At 35.8% G+C, this 17,045-nt stretch overlaps 1 protein-coding gene across 1 annotated transcript in view; it reads left to right on the top strand.

Moving 5' to 3' along the window:
- The window catches only part of Bag4 (BAG cochaperone 4), a 31,267-nt gene extending 21,703 nt beyond the window's left edge, over nucleotides 1-9,564 (top strand). The window contains exons 3-5 of the mRNA XM_027939293.2: nucleotides 1,359-1,613; nucleotides 3,834-4,091; nucleotides 5,297-9,564. Of these exons, the coding sequence (XP_027795094.1) occupies nucleotides 1,359-1,613; nucleotides 3,834-4,091; nucleotides 5,297-5,779 (996 nt within the window). The 3' untranslated portion in view covers nucleotides 5,780-9,564. The remainder of the gene's footprint in view (nucleotides 1-1,358; nucleotides 1,614-3,833; nucleotides 4,092-5,296) is intronic.
- The last annotated feature ends 7,481 nt before the right edge of the window (nucleotides 9,565-17,045 follow it).

The following is a 17,045-nucleotide window of genomic DNA, read 5'->3' as shown; positions in this document are numbered from 1 at the left end:
AGTCCCACCAGCAATGTACAAGAGTACCCTTTTCCCCACATCCTCTCCAGCACTTGTTGTTGTTTGACTTCATAATGGCTGCCAATCTTACTGGAGTGAGATGGTATCTTAGGGTGGTTTTGATTTGCATTTCTCTGACTGCTAGAGATGGTGAGCATTTTTTCATGTACTTGTTGATTGATTGTATGTCCTCCTCTGAGAAGTGTCTGTTCAGGTCTTTGACCCATTTGTTGATTGGGTTATTTGTTTTCTTATTGTTTAATTTTTTGAGTTCTTTGTATACTCTGGATATTAGGGCTCTATCTGAAGTGTGAGGAGTGAAAATTTGTTCCCATGATGTAGGCTCCCTATTTAGCTCTTTTATTGTTTCTCTTGCTGAGAGAAAACTTTTTTAAAAGGTAAAGTAGAAATGAGTAGAAAACATTAAGGTGATCATTTAAATTTAGGTTTTAGCTTTACTCTCATTTGAATTATAAACTGAGGGTTCTTGGTACTAGTAATAGTCTAGATAAGTGATTTAAAACTACAGTTAAGGAAGGCTGGGAATGAAGCTTAGTGGTAGAGTGCTTGCACATGACATTAGATTCAAATCCCAGCTCTGCAAACAAAATAAAAAACCATGGCAGTAAGCAGTGTATGAGGAATGTATCTCTGTTATCTGTTATTATCTGGGTAATAGAGTAATGGTATGGTACCAAAGAACATGGACTTTGGAGTCAGATTGGGTTTATTTCTTTATCTTGCCATCATAATACTAACAACAATAAGATAAATAATTTTCCATTTATTGAGCATACTTTGTATCAGATACTAAGTCTTAATTTATGTCATGTCATTTAATTTTCATATTAACCCTGCAAGAAAAGTTTATGGTCTTTATTTTTCCTGTTGGAGAAACTGAAACTAAGAGCAGTTAAATATAAAGTCTGTGGCATAGCTGGGTCTTTCTCTATAGTCTCTCTTCCTCTTACATTATGGTCTTCCTTCTCTCTCTGGAATTCTCTCAAGTTTCCCACAATTCCCTCCTCAGTCAGTCAGTCAGTTCTCCTCTGCTGTTATGAAATTGTCAGGTATACTTAAGGCAATGTTTAAGAAGCATTGCTCTAAGGTCATCACTTCGTGTCTCATCACAATATACATGTATCATTCCATTGTTACATGGGCTCTACAGTTCAGTCTATGGAATATTATTTTAATAGAAGAGAGAGAAAATACGTTACAGATTGGTTAGGGAGTTTGTATTTTCATTAGTTATTGATTTCTTCCTAAAATTTTTACATTGGGCATTCAGTTAGGGCATTTCAGTTCTTCAGCTCTTCTACCCATTTATCTTTTTTCTCAATTTTGCTTTTTTTCAGAGTTTGAATTCTTATACAAATGGAGCATATGGTCCACCATATCCCCCAGGCCCTGGGGCAAATACTGCCTCATATTCAGGGGCTTATTATGCACCTGGCTATTCTCAGACCAGTTACTCTACAGAAGTTCCAAGCACTTATCGATCACCTGGCAACAGCCCAACCCCAGCCTCTCGTTGGATGTATCCCCAACAGGACTGTCAGACTGAAGCGCCCCCTCTTAGAGGGCAGGTTCCAGGATATCCTGCTTCACAGGTGAGCAGTTTTCTGTAGGAAAAATTTCAAAGTCTTTGCTTCTTGAGTTGTAAACAGTGGAAGGGTGTTTATTTATATTAGCGCTTATTTAAGAAAATGCTGAAGATGGTCAGAAGTTTTCCAGAGGTGAAGGCAGGGACTACTTTTATATTGGATGCCTTTCTTTCTTGTAGTAACTATTTCAATAAATAGTTGAAGGTACCTTAAAGATGTCATAATCAGAAAATTTTTAAAGTGAAAGAAATTTTTTTTTTTTTTTTTTGTGATGGTGGTGGTACTGGTATTGAACCCAGGGGTACTTTACCACTGAGCTACACCCCCAGCCCTTTTTACTTATTAATTTTTTTTGGTACCAGGAATTGAACCCAAGGATGCTCAACCACTGAGCCATGTCTTCAGTCCTTTTTTATTTTATTTACTTAAAAATATTTATTTTTTAGTTTTAGGTGGACACAGTATCTTTTTTTTAAAATTTGTTTTAATTAGTTACACATGACAGTACAATGATCTTGACATATCATCATTTGAATCAGATGGGATATAATTTCTCATTTTTCTGAGTGTACAGGTTGTAGAATTACATTGGTCTTGCAGTCACGTATATACCCACAGCAATAATAATGTCTATTTTATTCTGCTGTCCTTCCATTTCCCCCTCCCCCTCCTCCCATCACTTCTCTCTACCCAATCTAATGTGACCCACTTCTTTTTTTTTTCCTTCACATCTTCATACCTGTATTCTGTTAATGAAAGGGGTCTCCTTCCCTCTTCCATGCAATTCCCATTCCTCTCTTCCCTATCTAGAGGTAATTTTCTTCTCATGCTCTTCCTCCCTACCCCATTTCAAGTCACCTCCCTTATATCAGAGAAGACATTTGACATTTGTTTTTTTGGGATTGGCTAACTTCACTTGGCATAATCTGCTCTAATGCCATCCATTTCCCTGCAAATGTCATGGTCTTGTTATTTTTTTAGTGCTGAGTAATATTCCATTGTGTATAAATGCCACATTTTTTTATCCATTCATCCATTGAAGGGCATCTAGGTTGGCTCCACAGTCTAGCTATTGTGAATTGTGCTGCTATAAACATTTATGTGGCTGTGTCCCTATAGTATGCCGTTTTTAGGTCTTTTGAGTATAGTCCGAGAAGAGAAATAGCTGGGTCAAATAGTGGTTCCATTCCCAGTTTTCCAAGGAATCTCCATACTGCTTTCCAAATTGGCTGCACCAATTTGCAGTCCCACCAGCAATGTATGAGTGTACCTTCCCCCCCACCCCCATCCTCGCCAGCACTTGTTGTTTGACTTCATAATGGCTGCGATTCTTACTGGAGTGAGATGGTATCTTAGAGTAGTTTTAATTTGCATTTCTCTGATTGCTAGGGATGGTGAGCATTTTTTCGTGTATTTGTTCATTGATTGTATATCCTCTTCTGAGAAGTGTCTACAATATCTTTATTTTACATTTATGTGGTGCTGAGGATTGAACCCAGTGCCTCATGCCTGCTAGGCGAGCACTCTACCACTGAGCCACAAACCGAGCCCCCCCCTTTTTTAATTTAGAGACATAATCTCACGGAGTTGCTAACTGCCTCACTAATCTGCTGAGGCTGACTTTAAACTTGAGATCCTCCTGCCTCAGCCTCCTGAGTTGCTGAGAATACATGTGTGTGCCACTGCACCCGGCTTTATTTTTAATTTTGAGACATGCTTTTGGTAAATTGCTGAGGCTGTCCTCAAATTTGTGACCCTCTTGCTTCAGTTTCCTAAGTTGCTGGAATTCTAGGTGTACCATTGTGACTGGCAAAATAAATTTTTAGAGAATTGTTTAAAAGTTTCCTAGTTTTAACCTTTTTTTGGTGTGCTATTAGATTTATATTTTTAAATATTTTATGAATGATACCATGTTTATTTCTCTGTTCACTTTAAGAGGATTTCTAATATATCTTTATTTGTGCTTCCTTATAACATGGGATCATTTGATTATAGTGTCTATGGACAGATTTATACTATTCTTCAGTAATTGAATTTTAGGCCTTATTCTTTCTAGTTTGATCATCACCAAATCTTTCCTCGGTATAACTGGAACAGGTTTTTTTCAGGCCTGTAGTAATTATGGCAGTTAATTAGAGTTCCTAGCTTCCTAGAATTTGCCAATAATATTTTCATTACTTTTAGTTTTTTTAGAAATGACCAGCATATTTTTTCCTCTCAATCTAGAACCCTGGAATGACCCTGCCCCATTATCCTTATGGGGATGGTAATCGTAGTGTTCAGCAGTCAGGACCAACTGTACGACCACAAGAGGATGCATGGGCTGCTTCTCCTGGTGCTTATGGGATAGGCACCCGCTACCCCTGGCCTTCAGCTGCGCCCTCAGTACCACCTGGGAATCTCTACATGACTGAATCAACTTCATCGTGGCCTAGCAGTGGCTCTCCTCAGCCACCTCCTTCACCACCACCCCAGCAGTCCAAGGTAGGAGACTTAAGTGTTTTTCTTTTGCTCTCTGGGTAATGAAGAAAGCTCAAGGGACCAAGGTTGTAGGGCTCAGTGGTGAGTGCTTGCCTAGCATGTGTGAGGCACTGGGTTTGATCCCTGGCACCACATAAAAATAAACAAATAAAATGAAGGTATTTTGTGTCCATCTATAACTAAAAAAAAATTAAAAAAAAAAACAACTCAAGATTTAACTTTTCTCCATTGGTCTGTGTTAAATGGGGACTAATTATGAAAATTTGGTGACTACTTCCTGTAGCTTTACTTCAGCCTATTCTTTCCTCTTTTCTCTTTTATACTCTCAAAGACTTTATTTATTTATTTTGTACTGGGGATTAAACCCAGAGGTGCTTTACCACTGAGCCACATCCCAGCCTTTTTTATTATTTATTTAAAAAAAAATTTTAGATGTTGATGAACCTTTATTTTATTCATTTATTTATATGCGGTGCCAAGAATTGAAGCCAGTACCTACCACTGAGCCACAACCTTTCTTATTTTTTAAGACAGGGTCTCAATAGTTGCTGAGGGCCTTACTAAGTTGCCAAGATTGATCCTGCTGTTTTAGCCTTCCAAAGACTTATTTTTTAAAGACATTTTAGGCTCACATCCTATTTTTAAAAGACATAAAAGTGCTCATTTTCTCTTTGTTGTAATTCTTTCCAAATGTTAAATACAATCAGACTGCATTTTGTAACCACAAATAATCTATAGATAGAAGATAAAAACCGATGTGAAATACCTATAGTATTAGCTTCTATGGTTTAATACTTTTAAATTAAACCATAGATTTGAACATTATATGCTTATGTCTGCTTCCTTTTTAAGATCTTGAGGTTTTAAATTTTAAAGGGAAAAACTGTCTAATTCTTATTTAGTAAGTCACTGGATGGATTGTGAAGTGGTAAGATATATTGTAAGGTGTTCACGATGATAATGTGCCTCAGGGAAGGTTGTTCTGTTATATTCAGGAATTCTCTTGCTTTTTATGTGACAGGACATTCCCTTTTATCTTCTTAAAATGGTGTTTTTCTCAAATTATTGAAAAGGGTGGTCCAGTTTTATTGGAGGGAATTCTTTTAATGTACTTTTGGGTCAGGTGAAAGATGTGCGCTACAAAATTGTACCATTGATGGATTCTTATTAAAATAGCTTTTTTCCTCTTTTTATTCTCCCATCCTAAGGATTCCTCATACCCCTATAGCCAAGATCAAGGCATGAACCGGCACAACTTTCCTTGCAGTGTCCATCAGTATGAATCCTCCGGGACAATGAACAATGATAATTCAGACCTTTTGGATTCCCAAGTCCAATATAGTGCTGAGCCTCAACTGTATGGTAATGCCACCAATGAGCATCCTGGTAATCAAGATCAGAGTAATAATCTTCCTGAAGAATGTTTATCTTCAGATGAAGGTACTCCTCCAAGTATTAAAAAAATCATACATGTATTGGAGAAGGTCCAGTATCTTGAGCAAGAAGTAGAAGAGTTTGTAGGAAAAAAGACAGACAAAGCATACTGGCTTCTGGAAGAAATGCTAACAAAGGAACTTTTGGAACTGGATTCTGTTGAAACTGGGGGCCAGGACTCTGTCCGGCAGGCCAGGAAAGAGGCTGTTTGTAAGATCCAGGCCATACTGGAAAAATTAGAAAAAAAAGGATTATGAAAGGATTTAGAACAAAGTGGAAGCCTGTTAATAACTTGGCCAAAGAACTCTTGATTTTGGTTAGTTACTGTCTTTTTGAAATGCCTGTTGATGACAAGAAGCAATACATTCCAAATTTCCTTTGATTTAATTTAAAACTTGAAAAGTTGGTAAAGGAATGGAAGAACACTTTAGTTACGAGATTTTTCAGTTCTCAGACGAATGAATGTAATAGAAAACTGGAATTACTAATATTGCCAAGTAGACTCACTTCTTAAGAAATTTGGGGACATTTTTAAGCTGCTTCTTATCAGCAGGAGAGAAATACATTTCATGTAACAGGCTATCAGAAACCTACCAGATGAAACTGGATATAATCTGAGACAAACAGAATCTGTTTTTGTAAACATCTGGATTACTTGTCAACATTTTTGTACATTGTGACTGTTTCAGTGTAGACACTTCATTGTAAATTACAGCTTAGACTTTAGCCTTCTTGGACTTCTGTTTTATTATTTGCAGTTCACGAATATAGTATTATTCTCTACTTCTTGGTACGTTTTGTAGTAATATGTTTAATATAATTATTCAAAAGACTATAGTGACAGCCAGATAATATGGCAATTCTGAATGGATTTATGTCTTTTCATCACTTGAATATATTGCAATGTGTAGTGAATTCTTGAGGTAAATTGTCATCCTTTTTTGTATAGCACGTTTAGTTAGAGTTCTTAACACTTCTACTTTTCATAGTAGTAGTGGAAGGTGAATTTGGAAATGACATTGATACAAGAATTAAATGTTTATGGACATTTTTCTTTTTTATTGTATTTGGATAAAGATCCACTTAAAATTACTTTAAAAAAAAACAAAGTATAATTATCTTTTTACTATTGCTGCTTCTACAGAAAACCTGTGATAGATAAAGATGAAAAATCAATGCCATAATGAATATAAATAATGACTCCAAAAAGTAATAAATATGATTATTTGACACAAGGCCCTTTGAAATATTGTTTTCCATCTAAGCTATCAGTTTCGCTATATAAGATCCCTGTGGGTAGATTTCAGCTCAATTTATATTTAAAAATAATGATGGGAAAAGGAGATGCTCAGGGAGTAAATCATGTATAGAGTGGGAAATTATTTTCTTCTTTTGTTTCTTAGATAAATTTCATAGATTTTTGTTTGTTTGTTTCATAAAAGATGTAACTATTAACTGATTTTAGAGCCCAATTTAAGAGAAAGCATATGGAAAGGGTCTCAACTGGCCTTGTTTGGGTACCTATGTGCTATTGTATAGAAGAGATTTAGGTAAATAACTTTTACATCTGAGTTCTAGTATACTATATGTGCTTTTAGGAAAATAGCTTTTTCTTTCTTTTTTTTTTTTTTTTTTTTTGGTGGGTGTTAGGGGGTGTAGGGCCTTGCACATGCTAGATAAGTGCTCTACCAATGAACTACATCCCCAGCTGTTTCTTAAGAGATCCAAGTGATAATATTTTTCCTAGACTGCCCAGCCTATTAATGATACTAAATCTGTCAGCCAACTCCTCTATTCATAACTAAGTAAACTAATAAAAACATGTTAAATGATGATATGAAATGTAGTAAAAATATTGAATATTGGCTGGAGCTTATGATTGGGATGAGTGATTCTACAGGATAATATGATGATAATTATATCCTAGGATTTTTATATTTGGCCTAATACAGGAATGTTTTAAAACAGACTTTTTTTGTAAAAATTAGAAAATTATAGTTAAGACTTTAGAAAGTGGAGAAACTTAAAGCCAAGTTACCAACGGTACAGTGACTAATTCAAAAGGGAACTTTGCTATTGCTATTTAATTTACTGAGTGCCCAAGATGACAATTTCCAAAAAGTCTTGATTTTTACATACACACACACACACACACACACACACACACACATACATACATACATTATGCACAAATATACACATACGCATGTGTATCTTTTCAAGTTATTTTTTTAAACTTTTGAGATGGGATTTTAGACTACAGAAGAGTTGTAAAAATACTACAGGTCCTGTATACTCTTCACCCACCTTCTTCTTATGTTGACATCTTAAAAAACCATAGAACATTTGTCAAAATTAAGAAATTAACCTTGCTACATGGTATTAAATAGAGAGTTAAAAGTAACTTTTATTAGTCTTTTTACTAATGCCCCTTTATTGTTCTAGGATTGATTCCAGGATCCCATCTTGCATTTAATTGTCATGTCTCCATAGTGTCTTCCAGTCTGTGACAATGTACATTAACAGGATATCTGATGTAATGTATTTCTGGTGGTGTTAACTTCAATCACTATGCTAAGGTGATGTCTGCTAGAATTCCCTACTGTATACTATATTTTTCTTTGTAATTACTAAATATTTGCTAGAGATACTTCAGACTATGCAAATGTCCTGTGTCTGCGTAAACTTTTGCCTACTTCTTTTACTATCCATTGGCAGATCTTGCTTGTGGCAGTTACTACTGTGGTGTTCTAACAGTGCTTTTCTATTTCACTTATTTCTTCTACATTTAATAATTGGAATTATTCTTAAGGAAGAGCTGTCACTTTTGGATTTATATTTTTAATTATAATTAAGATATTCAGGATAGGTACAAACTTAGAAGATATAAACCATGTTAAAAATGATTATAAATACCAATATCAAAGAAAACTAAGTTGATTACCTGTCACAGAAAATACAGTGAACTTAAGATGAAAATAGTATTTATGATTCGTAGAATTTGTTCAACTTTTTTAATATTGACTTCAAACTGAAATCTTTTTATTTAATTTCATGCTCAGACTTTTAAAAGTGTCTATATTACTTTGGGGATCATTTTTGTCAAAATCTTGAGTAAAGTTACCCAGAGCTGGCATGATAAACACAGCTATGTTTTCTTTATTATAAGCCACAGTTGTTCCAAATATAGATGTTAATGTAAACATTTAAACAAATCAGCCAAATGAAGAATCTAGGGCACGGTTTATGTTTGTCTCTGTATGTTGGCTTAGAATTTTTAAAAGTGCTTTAAAAAAATGGGGTTTGAAAACAATTCCTTAGTGGGTTATTGTAAATAATACTGTTAAAGGTAAGCAAAAATATTTTTAAAAATTGAAGAATGCAGATAAAATTGGCATTAAAAAAAGGTTGGAGCTTTTTCTTTTTAATTTTTTTTTAAATTATGAGTTTATCTTAGTTCATAGACTTTAAGATTTTGATGAGTCAGTTCTTCTGTGAAAAGGATCATTCTCCTGATCGCATCCCTATTTTTCCTTCTCTAAAGAAAATCACTTTTTTTTCTTTTTCGATACTGGGGATTGAACCGAGGGATGAGCCACATCCCTAGCTCTTATTTTTTATTTTGAGACAGGGTCTTGCTAAGTTCCTAAGGGCCTCACTATGTTGTTGAGGCTGGCTTTGAATTAGCAATCATCCTGCCTCAGCCTCCCAAGCCCCTGGGATTACAGATATGTGCCACCACACCCAGTTCAGATAACCAACCACTTTCAAATGCAAAATGTAAATACATTTTCAAAATGTATGTTCATATTTTTAAATAACACAATTGTATTGCTTTTTTTTGTTTGTTTGTTTTACCAATTTAGGTCTTTTCTACTGATTTTTCTGTTTTAGAGGGTGAGGATTTAGGTTCATGTATCTGCCTCTGTTACACACACGTTAGTTCTGTCTTCCCCACTTCTCAATATAGTTTGACTATTTCTATGTAAATGCTAACCAGAACCTATTCATATAATAAACCGTGATTTCTTTTCCTGATCAACTTCTCGTTTTCCTTGTATTTATTAGTCGTCTTTATTTTGTTTGCTTATGTATTTACGATTGATCTGACCTCAGACTCTACATCAGTTGTCTAAATCTTCTCTCAAGATGCTCAAACATTTAGCAATTTTAAATTCCTAAAGAAGTCTATCCTGGAGCATTCTGATTGGAGGATTGGTATGTTCCTGGTGTATATAGATATCATGGAATCTTCACTTATTTTCTTTGTCTTCTCTTTTGGTTTCCTGTATCCCATGTCTCTCTCTCTCTCTTATTTTATTCCTTATTTTGGTAGAACATATTCTCTAGTAGCTTTCTGGAAAAGTGTGCATGGGAAGTAATTTTTTTTAGATCTTACATAATTGAAGATCTCTGTTCTAACCTGCTCCTGGATGAATATTTCTGCTAGGTACAAAATTATAGGAAATGATTATTTTAAGGATTTTAAAGATATTATCTAATGTCTTGTGATTTCTAGAATTGCTGTTGAGAAGGGTTTTAGTCAGCTTTTTTGCTGCTGTGACTAAAGGATCTGACTAGAACAATTTTAGAGGAGGAAAAGTTTATTTGAGGGCTTATGGTTTAGTCTTAGTCCATAGAAGGCTTGCTCCATTTCTCAGGACTTGAGGTGAGGCTGAACATCATGGCAGATTAGGGTGTGGAGGGAAGCAGCTCACATTATGGTGATTAAGAAGCAGATCACCGCTTTCCAGATACAAAATATATACCCTTTAGCCATACCCTTTCCACTTTGATTAATCCCATCAGGAATTAATACACTGATTGGGTTAAGACTCTTAAAACCCAAGATGGGCATGGTGGTGTTCACCTGTAATTCCAGAGGCTGGGGAGTCTGAGGCAAGAAGATCGCAAGTTTAAAGCTAGTCTCAGCAACCTTGAGGCGCTAAGCAACTCAGTGAGACCCTGTCTCTAAATAAAATACAAAATAGCGGGCTGGGGATATAGCTCAGTTATAAAACCCAATTTTTGTCTGGAAGTTTGTATCATGCTTTTTGTCCCTTCTGTTCTGAAATTTCTAAAAATGTTGCTTTGGTGTAGGTCTATTTTTATCCATTTTTGTTGGGCATATTTCATTCTGGAAATCCATGCCTTAAATTCTATGACATTTTCTTGATTTTGATTTTAATTTTCCCTCCCCTCCCCTTCTTCCCAATCTTCTCTGTTAATATTTCTAGACTCACTATTATTTTGATTGTGGACCATAGAAAACTGGTTCTTAGACTCCCTTTCTTTTTTCTCCCATTTACTTTTTAGAAGATTCACATTTTTTTTTCTTCCAGCTTTTCATTGAATATAAAGTTTCTTCCATTATATTTTTAACTCCTGATAGTTTTTTTTTTCTTTGTGGGATTTTATTCCTGTTTGTGGAGTAGCATTTTATAGTTATGAGGATATTAATGATAATTTCTTGATGTTTCTTCTTCCTGAGTAACAAATTTTCTCTGTAGTTCCTTTTACTTTAAGGTCTCTATCATATTAGAAGTATTTCTCAGATGTCTGTTAGTTTTTAGATTTTTTAACAGTGTGATTTTTATTTCACTGGAGACCCAAAATTGTTTCTGGGAGATTCTGTGTAATTAATTTTTCTTTCCTTTTTTAGGGGGAGGGTATCGAGGATTGAACCCAGAGGTGCTTAACCACTGATCCACATCCCCAGTCCTTTTGAAATATTTTATTTAGAGACAGTGTCTCACTGAGTTGCTTAGGGCCTTGTTAAGTAGCTGAGGCTGGCTTTGAACTCACGATCCTCCTGCCTCAGCCTCCTGAGCTGCGGGGATTACAGGCATGCACCCTGTGCCTGGCTTCCATTTTATTTTTATTTCTCCATTGTTTTGCAGTGCTGGGGATCACACTCAGGACTTCATGTGTGCTAGGCAAGAAGTCTATCACTGAGCTCCATCCCCCCATCCTTATTATTTTATTTTTTAAAAATCTTTCCTGTGTATTGGTAGGGGAGGGATGGATAGATATTTTAATTCTGAAATAGAGAAGCGGAGATTACCTGAATGATTTTAACTTGTGTGAAAACAGGAAGCTTTTATATTCTATGTGACTTTTCTATTCGAGATAGTGTACATGTTTGTCATGATCAAATGTGAGGCACAGCCACACCTGGTGGTAATGTCTGAAATCCCAGCTAATTGGGAGACTGAGGCAGGAAGATCAAAAATTCCAGGCCAGCCTCAGCAATAGAGAGACCCTATCTTAAACTAAAATATAAAAAAGCATGAAAAGGGCTTGGGATGTGACTCCATGGTAGTGTAAACTGCTGAGAGTGTGAATTTAAGGGGTTATATAATTTCTTTCAACCAATGTTAAATGTCCTTTATTTTGTAATTACTTTATCTTGTTGGATAAAATCAAGAGTAGTGTTGCCAGACAAAGTACAGGATTTCTAGTTAAAATTTGAATTTCAGATAAATAATGAATTGTTTTCTAGTATTAGTATGACTCAGGCAATGTTTGGTACATATTTGTACTAAAAGATCATTTTCTTGTTTTTTAAAATCCAAATTTAACTAAGAGCACTGTAGTTGTTTTTAATTAAGACTTTTATTTAGGGCTGGGGCTGTAACTCAGTGGTAGGCGCTTGCCTCACATGTGTAAGGCACTGGGTTCAATCCTCAGCACCAAATAAATAAATAAATAAATAAAATACAGATATTGTGTCCATCTACAACTAAAAAAAAACTATTTTTTAAAAAAACTTTTAGAGGGGCTGGGATGTGGCTCAAGCGGTAGCGCGCTTGCCTGGCGTGCATGTGGCCCGGGTTCGATCCTCAGCACCACATACAAAGATGTTGTGTCCGCCGATAACTAAAAAATAAATATTAAAATTATAAAAAAAAAAAACCTTTTAGAAATACTTCATGTAATTTTAAGAAATAATACTAAGATTTCATGTACCCTTTACCCAATTTTCTCCATTGGTAATATGTGGTAAAACTTTGTTGCAAAGTCACAATCAGGAGTCTGATGTGGATAATTGCGTGACCACAATTATCCATTCTGTTGACATTTTATAGCCATGCTTTACCCATCCGCCCTCTAATTCTAAGATTCTAGCAAATACTACCTATTCTCCATCTTTAAATTTTGTCATTTCAGGGATGTTATCTAAGTAGAATCATATAGTATATTGATTTAGAGACTTTTTTTCACTCAGCATAATTCTCTTGAGATTTGTCTAAGTTGTTTCCTTTGTCAATTTTTTATTGTTAAATAGTAGTTGTGTATAATAATGATTATACCACAGTTTGGGTGGTATAATTTGGGTGTCTGGGTTGTTTCTAGTTTGGGGCTATTATGAGTGAAACTGCTGTGTATATTTACATACAGATTTTTGTGTGAACATAAGTTTTCATTTCTTTTTTTTTCTCACTCTTTTTTTTTTTTTTGGTAGTACCTGGGGATTGAACCTAGGGGTGCTCTACCACTGAACTTGTTCTTTTTAAAAAATGTCTTTTTTTAGTTGTAGTTTATTTTTATGTGCTGCTAAGGATCAAATCCCGTGCCTCACATGTGCTAGATGAGCACTCTACCACTGAGTCACAACCCCAGCCCTCAGACCTTGTTCTTGTTATTTTTTTATTTAGAAACAGGATCTTTTTAAGTAACTAAGGTTAGCCTCGAACTTGTGACCCTCCTGCCTCAGCCTCCTGACATGCTGGGCTTACAGTTGTGGGCTTCTATACCCAGTTACTTCCTTTTCTTATGGAATGAAATAATGGCTAAGAGTGCAATTTAGGGTAGCATGGTAGCTGCATGTTTAATTTTTAAAAAACTGCTATTTTTTTTCCAGATTAGCTGTACTATCTTACATTCCCACCAGCAATGCATGAGTTTTTCTCTAAATCCTTGACAGTATTTGGTGGCATCACTATTTTTTATTTTAGCCATTCTGATAGGCATATAGTACTAGCTCATTGAAATTTAGTTTGCATTTCCTTAATGGTGTTGAACATCTTTTCACATGCTCATTTGCCTTCAACATATTCTCTTCTGTGAACTATGTGGAAATCTTTTCCAATTTTCTAACAGGATTTATTTTAATAAACTTTTAATTATTTTTTTTGGTATTGGGGATTGAACCCATATGTGCTCTACCACTGAACTGTCCCCCTTAACCCTTTCTATTTTTTATATAGGGTCTCAAGTTGCCGAGGCTTGCTTCCAACTTGCAGTCCTCGAGCCACACCTCAGCTTCCTGAGTCGCTTCCTGAGTCCTTAGGATTACAAGGGTGTGCCACCATGCCTGGCTAAACTTAATTTTGGAGTAGTTCATATTTATAAAAAAATTGCTACATTGCAGAGAGTTTTGCATACACTCCTCATCCATTTCCCTCTTATTAAAGTTTATGCTTTATTTAGATTTCCTTAATTTTCCCCTATCCTTTTTTTTCTTCCAAGATTCCTTCTAGGATACATTGCATTTGATCACCATGGCCCCTTAGGGCATTTTTGCTGTGACAGTTTCTCTGGCTTTTCTTGTTTTTGGGTAGCATGGAAGTTGCATGTTTAATTTTTTAAACATGATATTTGACATTTTTGAGGAACACTAGTCAGGTATTTATTAGTAGACTGTCCCTCTGTTGGGATTTTTCTGATATTTTTCTCATTATTAAACTAGAGCTTTGGGTTTCAGGGAGGATGATTAGAGAGTTGATTTGCCTTTCTCATCAGCATTTCAAGGGTATATGCTGTCAACATGAGTTAGACTATTGTTAACCATTATCATCTGATTAAGGTAGTGTTTGTCATATTTCTCCACTATAAATTACACTTTTCTTCCCTTTTCATACTACAGATGCTTCTTGACTTACAGTGGTATTATGTCCTGAAAAATCCATCATAAATTGAAAATAGCATAAAGCCCACAATACATACATATCTAACCTACTAAACACTGTAGTGTATTAGTTGTTTCTCCTTGGAGAAATGTGACTCACTGAGAGCTGTGGCACTCTTTTTTTGTAGTGTTGGGGATCAAAACAGCGCCTCATGCTGCTAGGTAAGCATTCCACCACTGACCCAGCTAAGGTTCTAACACTGTCCAGCATCGGGAGAGTGCACCATGTCACTACCCTGGGAAAAGATCAGAATTCAAAGTATGGTTTTCTGGGCTGGGGATGTGGCTCAAGCGGTAGCGCGCTCGCCTGGCATGCCTGCGGCCCGGGTTCGATCCTCAGCACCACATACAAACAAAGATGTTGTGTCCGCCGAAAACTAAAAAATAAAACTTAAAAAATTCTCTCTCTCTCTCTCTCTTTAAAAAAAAAAAAGTATGGTTTTCTAATGAATGCATTTCACATCACTTCATTGCAAAGTTGAAAAATTGAAAGTCAAACCATTATAGGTTGAGGACTATATTCTTTGGAGGAAAGTCACTGATTGCAGCCTCACACTTAAGGAGTAGAAAGTTATGTTTTGCTTTATTGAAGGTAGAATACATAAATTACTTGGAATTTCCTTGCAAGAAAATTTGTTTTATATATATATGTTTTATGTACACATGGACTCATGGATATTTATTTTATACTCTGAATTATAACACAATCCTACCTTATTTATTTTGTGCTTTGTCATTGGAAGCTCTTTTAGTTGGTCCTATATCCTTATGACATACATAGTCAAGTAATGTCAAGAAAAAGTCTATATAAGTTCAGTACATAGGGTTTTTTTTGTTAGTTTTTCTTTTAAATTTGCAGTTGGTCGAATCTGCAGATGTAGAATAGATAAGGGAGCGCAAGCTATACTCCTACATTGTCTGCTTCTTATTTTTTACTTTTTCTTTTTTTATGGAGGGGATGGTATTTACCAGGAATTGAACCCAGCAGTGCTTAACCACTGAGCCACATCCCTAACCCTTTTTCTTTTTTATATAGAGACAAGGTCTCATTAAGTTGCTTAGAGCCTCATTAAGTTGCTGAAGCTGGCTTGTTATGTTTTGCAGATACTAGCTCTTTGATGGATATGTGGTGTGTGTGTATTTATATAATATCATATATATATATATGATATAGTATTTATATATATACACTGGGGTTAGAACCCAGGGGTGCTGTATTAGTCTGTTTATTTAAATTTTGAGACAGATTCTTGAACTCACCATTCTCCTGCCTCAGCCTTCTGAGCTGCTGGGATTATAGGTGTGCACCACCATGCCCAGTTTATTTTTCACTTTCTGGAACTACAAGATGCTCCAGGCTCATTGTCTTGTATGTTTTGTTTTCTAGTGTCCAAACTGTATATTTCTCCAAGGAGTCCTGGTTTCTTTTATTGAAGAATAGTATTAGAAACCAAGATTTAGGCTCCATATTTTGCCTTTTCATTATTTAGTTTTGAGGGGTTTTGTTTGTTTGTTGTACTGGGGAATGAATCCAGGAGCACTTAACCACTGAGCCACATCCTCAACCCTATTTTGTATTTTATTTAGAGACAGGGTCTCACTGAGTTACTTAGGGCCTTTCTAAGTTGCTGAGGCTGGCTTTGAACATGTGATCCTCTGGCCTCAGGCTCACGATCCTCTGGCCTCAGGCTCCCTAGCCACTGGGATTATAGGTGTGTGCCACCACGCTGGCTAGTTTTAAGTTTGTTATGTTTTGCAGACACTAGTTCTTTGATGGATATGTGGTTTGCATATATATATATATATATATATATGGTTTACTGGGGTTAGAACCCAGGGGTGCTGTATTAGTTGGTTTATTTAAATTTTGAGACAGATTCTTGATATGTTGGCCTCAAATTTGCAATCCTCCTGCCTCAGGCTCTCAGGTTACTGGGATTACAGGCACATTCCACTGTGCCCAGCTTCATGAAACATTTTTAATTCACAATACAACTGAAGTGGGGTGCTGTGCTGCTGCATGCTTGTAATTCTAGTGACTCACGAGGCAGAGGAAGGAGGATTTTGAATTAAAGGCTAGTCTCAGCAATTTAGTGAGACCCTGTCTCAAAATGAGGAATAAAATTATTTGAGACGTAGTTAAATGGTAGAGCACCTCTGCGTTCAATCCCTAGTACCACAAACAAACAAACAAAAAAAATAACAAAAAACCTTGACAAATTATGCCTGTTTGGATTTAAGTATTTAGCAAAAGTTTTCTTTTTTTCTTTGGTACCATGGTTTGAACTGGAGTGCTCAACCACTGAGCTACATCCTCAGCACCCCACCCAACCCCCTTTTTTTAAGAGACAGGGTCTGGCTGGGTTGCGCAGGACCTTGTTAAGAAGCTGAGGTTGGTCTTAAACTGAGACCCTCCTACCTCAGCTTCAGAGTTGCTGGGATTACAGGTGTGCACCACCATGCCTGGTTTAACAAAGTTTTTTTAAAAGAAATCTTTTCACTTCATGGAAAACAATTGTTATTATTTGTTTCCAATGATAAAATTTGACCTTTCAAGAAAACAGAATTTTAAGAAACTTTTATCTGCTACTGTGAGCTTGACAGTGTCCCAA

This window comes from Marmota flaviventris, chromosome 3, assembly GCF_047511675.1.
Source record: "Marmota flaviventris isolate mMarFla1 chromosome 3, mMarFla1.hap1, whole genome shotgun sequence".
NCBI lineage: Eukaryota > Metazoa > Chordata > Mammalia > Rodentia > Sciuridae > Marmota > Marmota flaviventris.
This window is presented reverse-complemented; position numbering and strand designations above follow the sequence as displayed.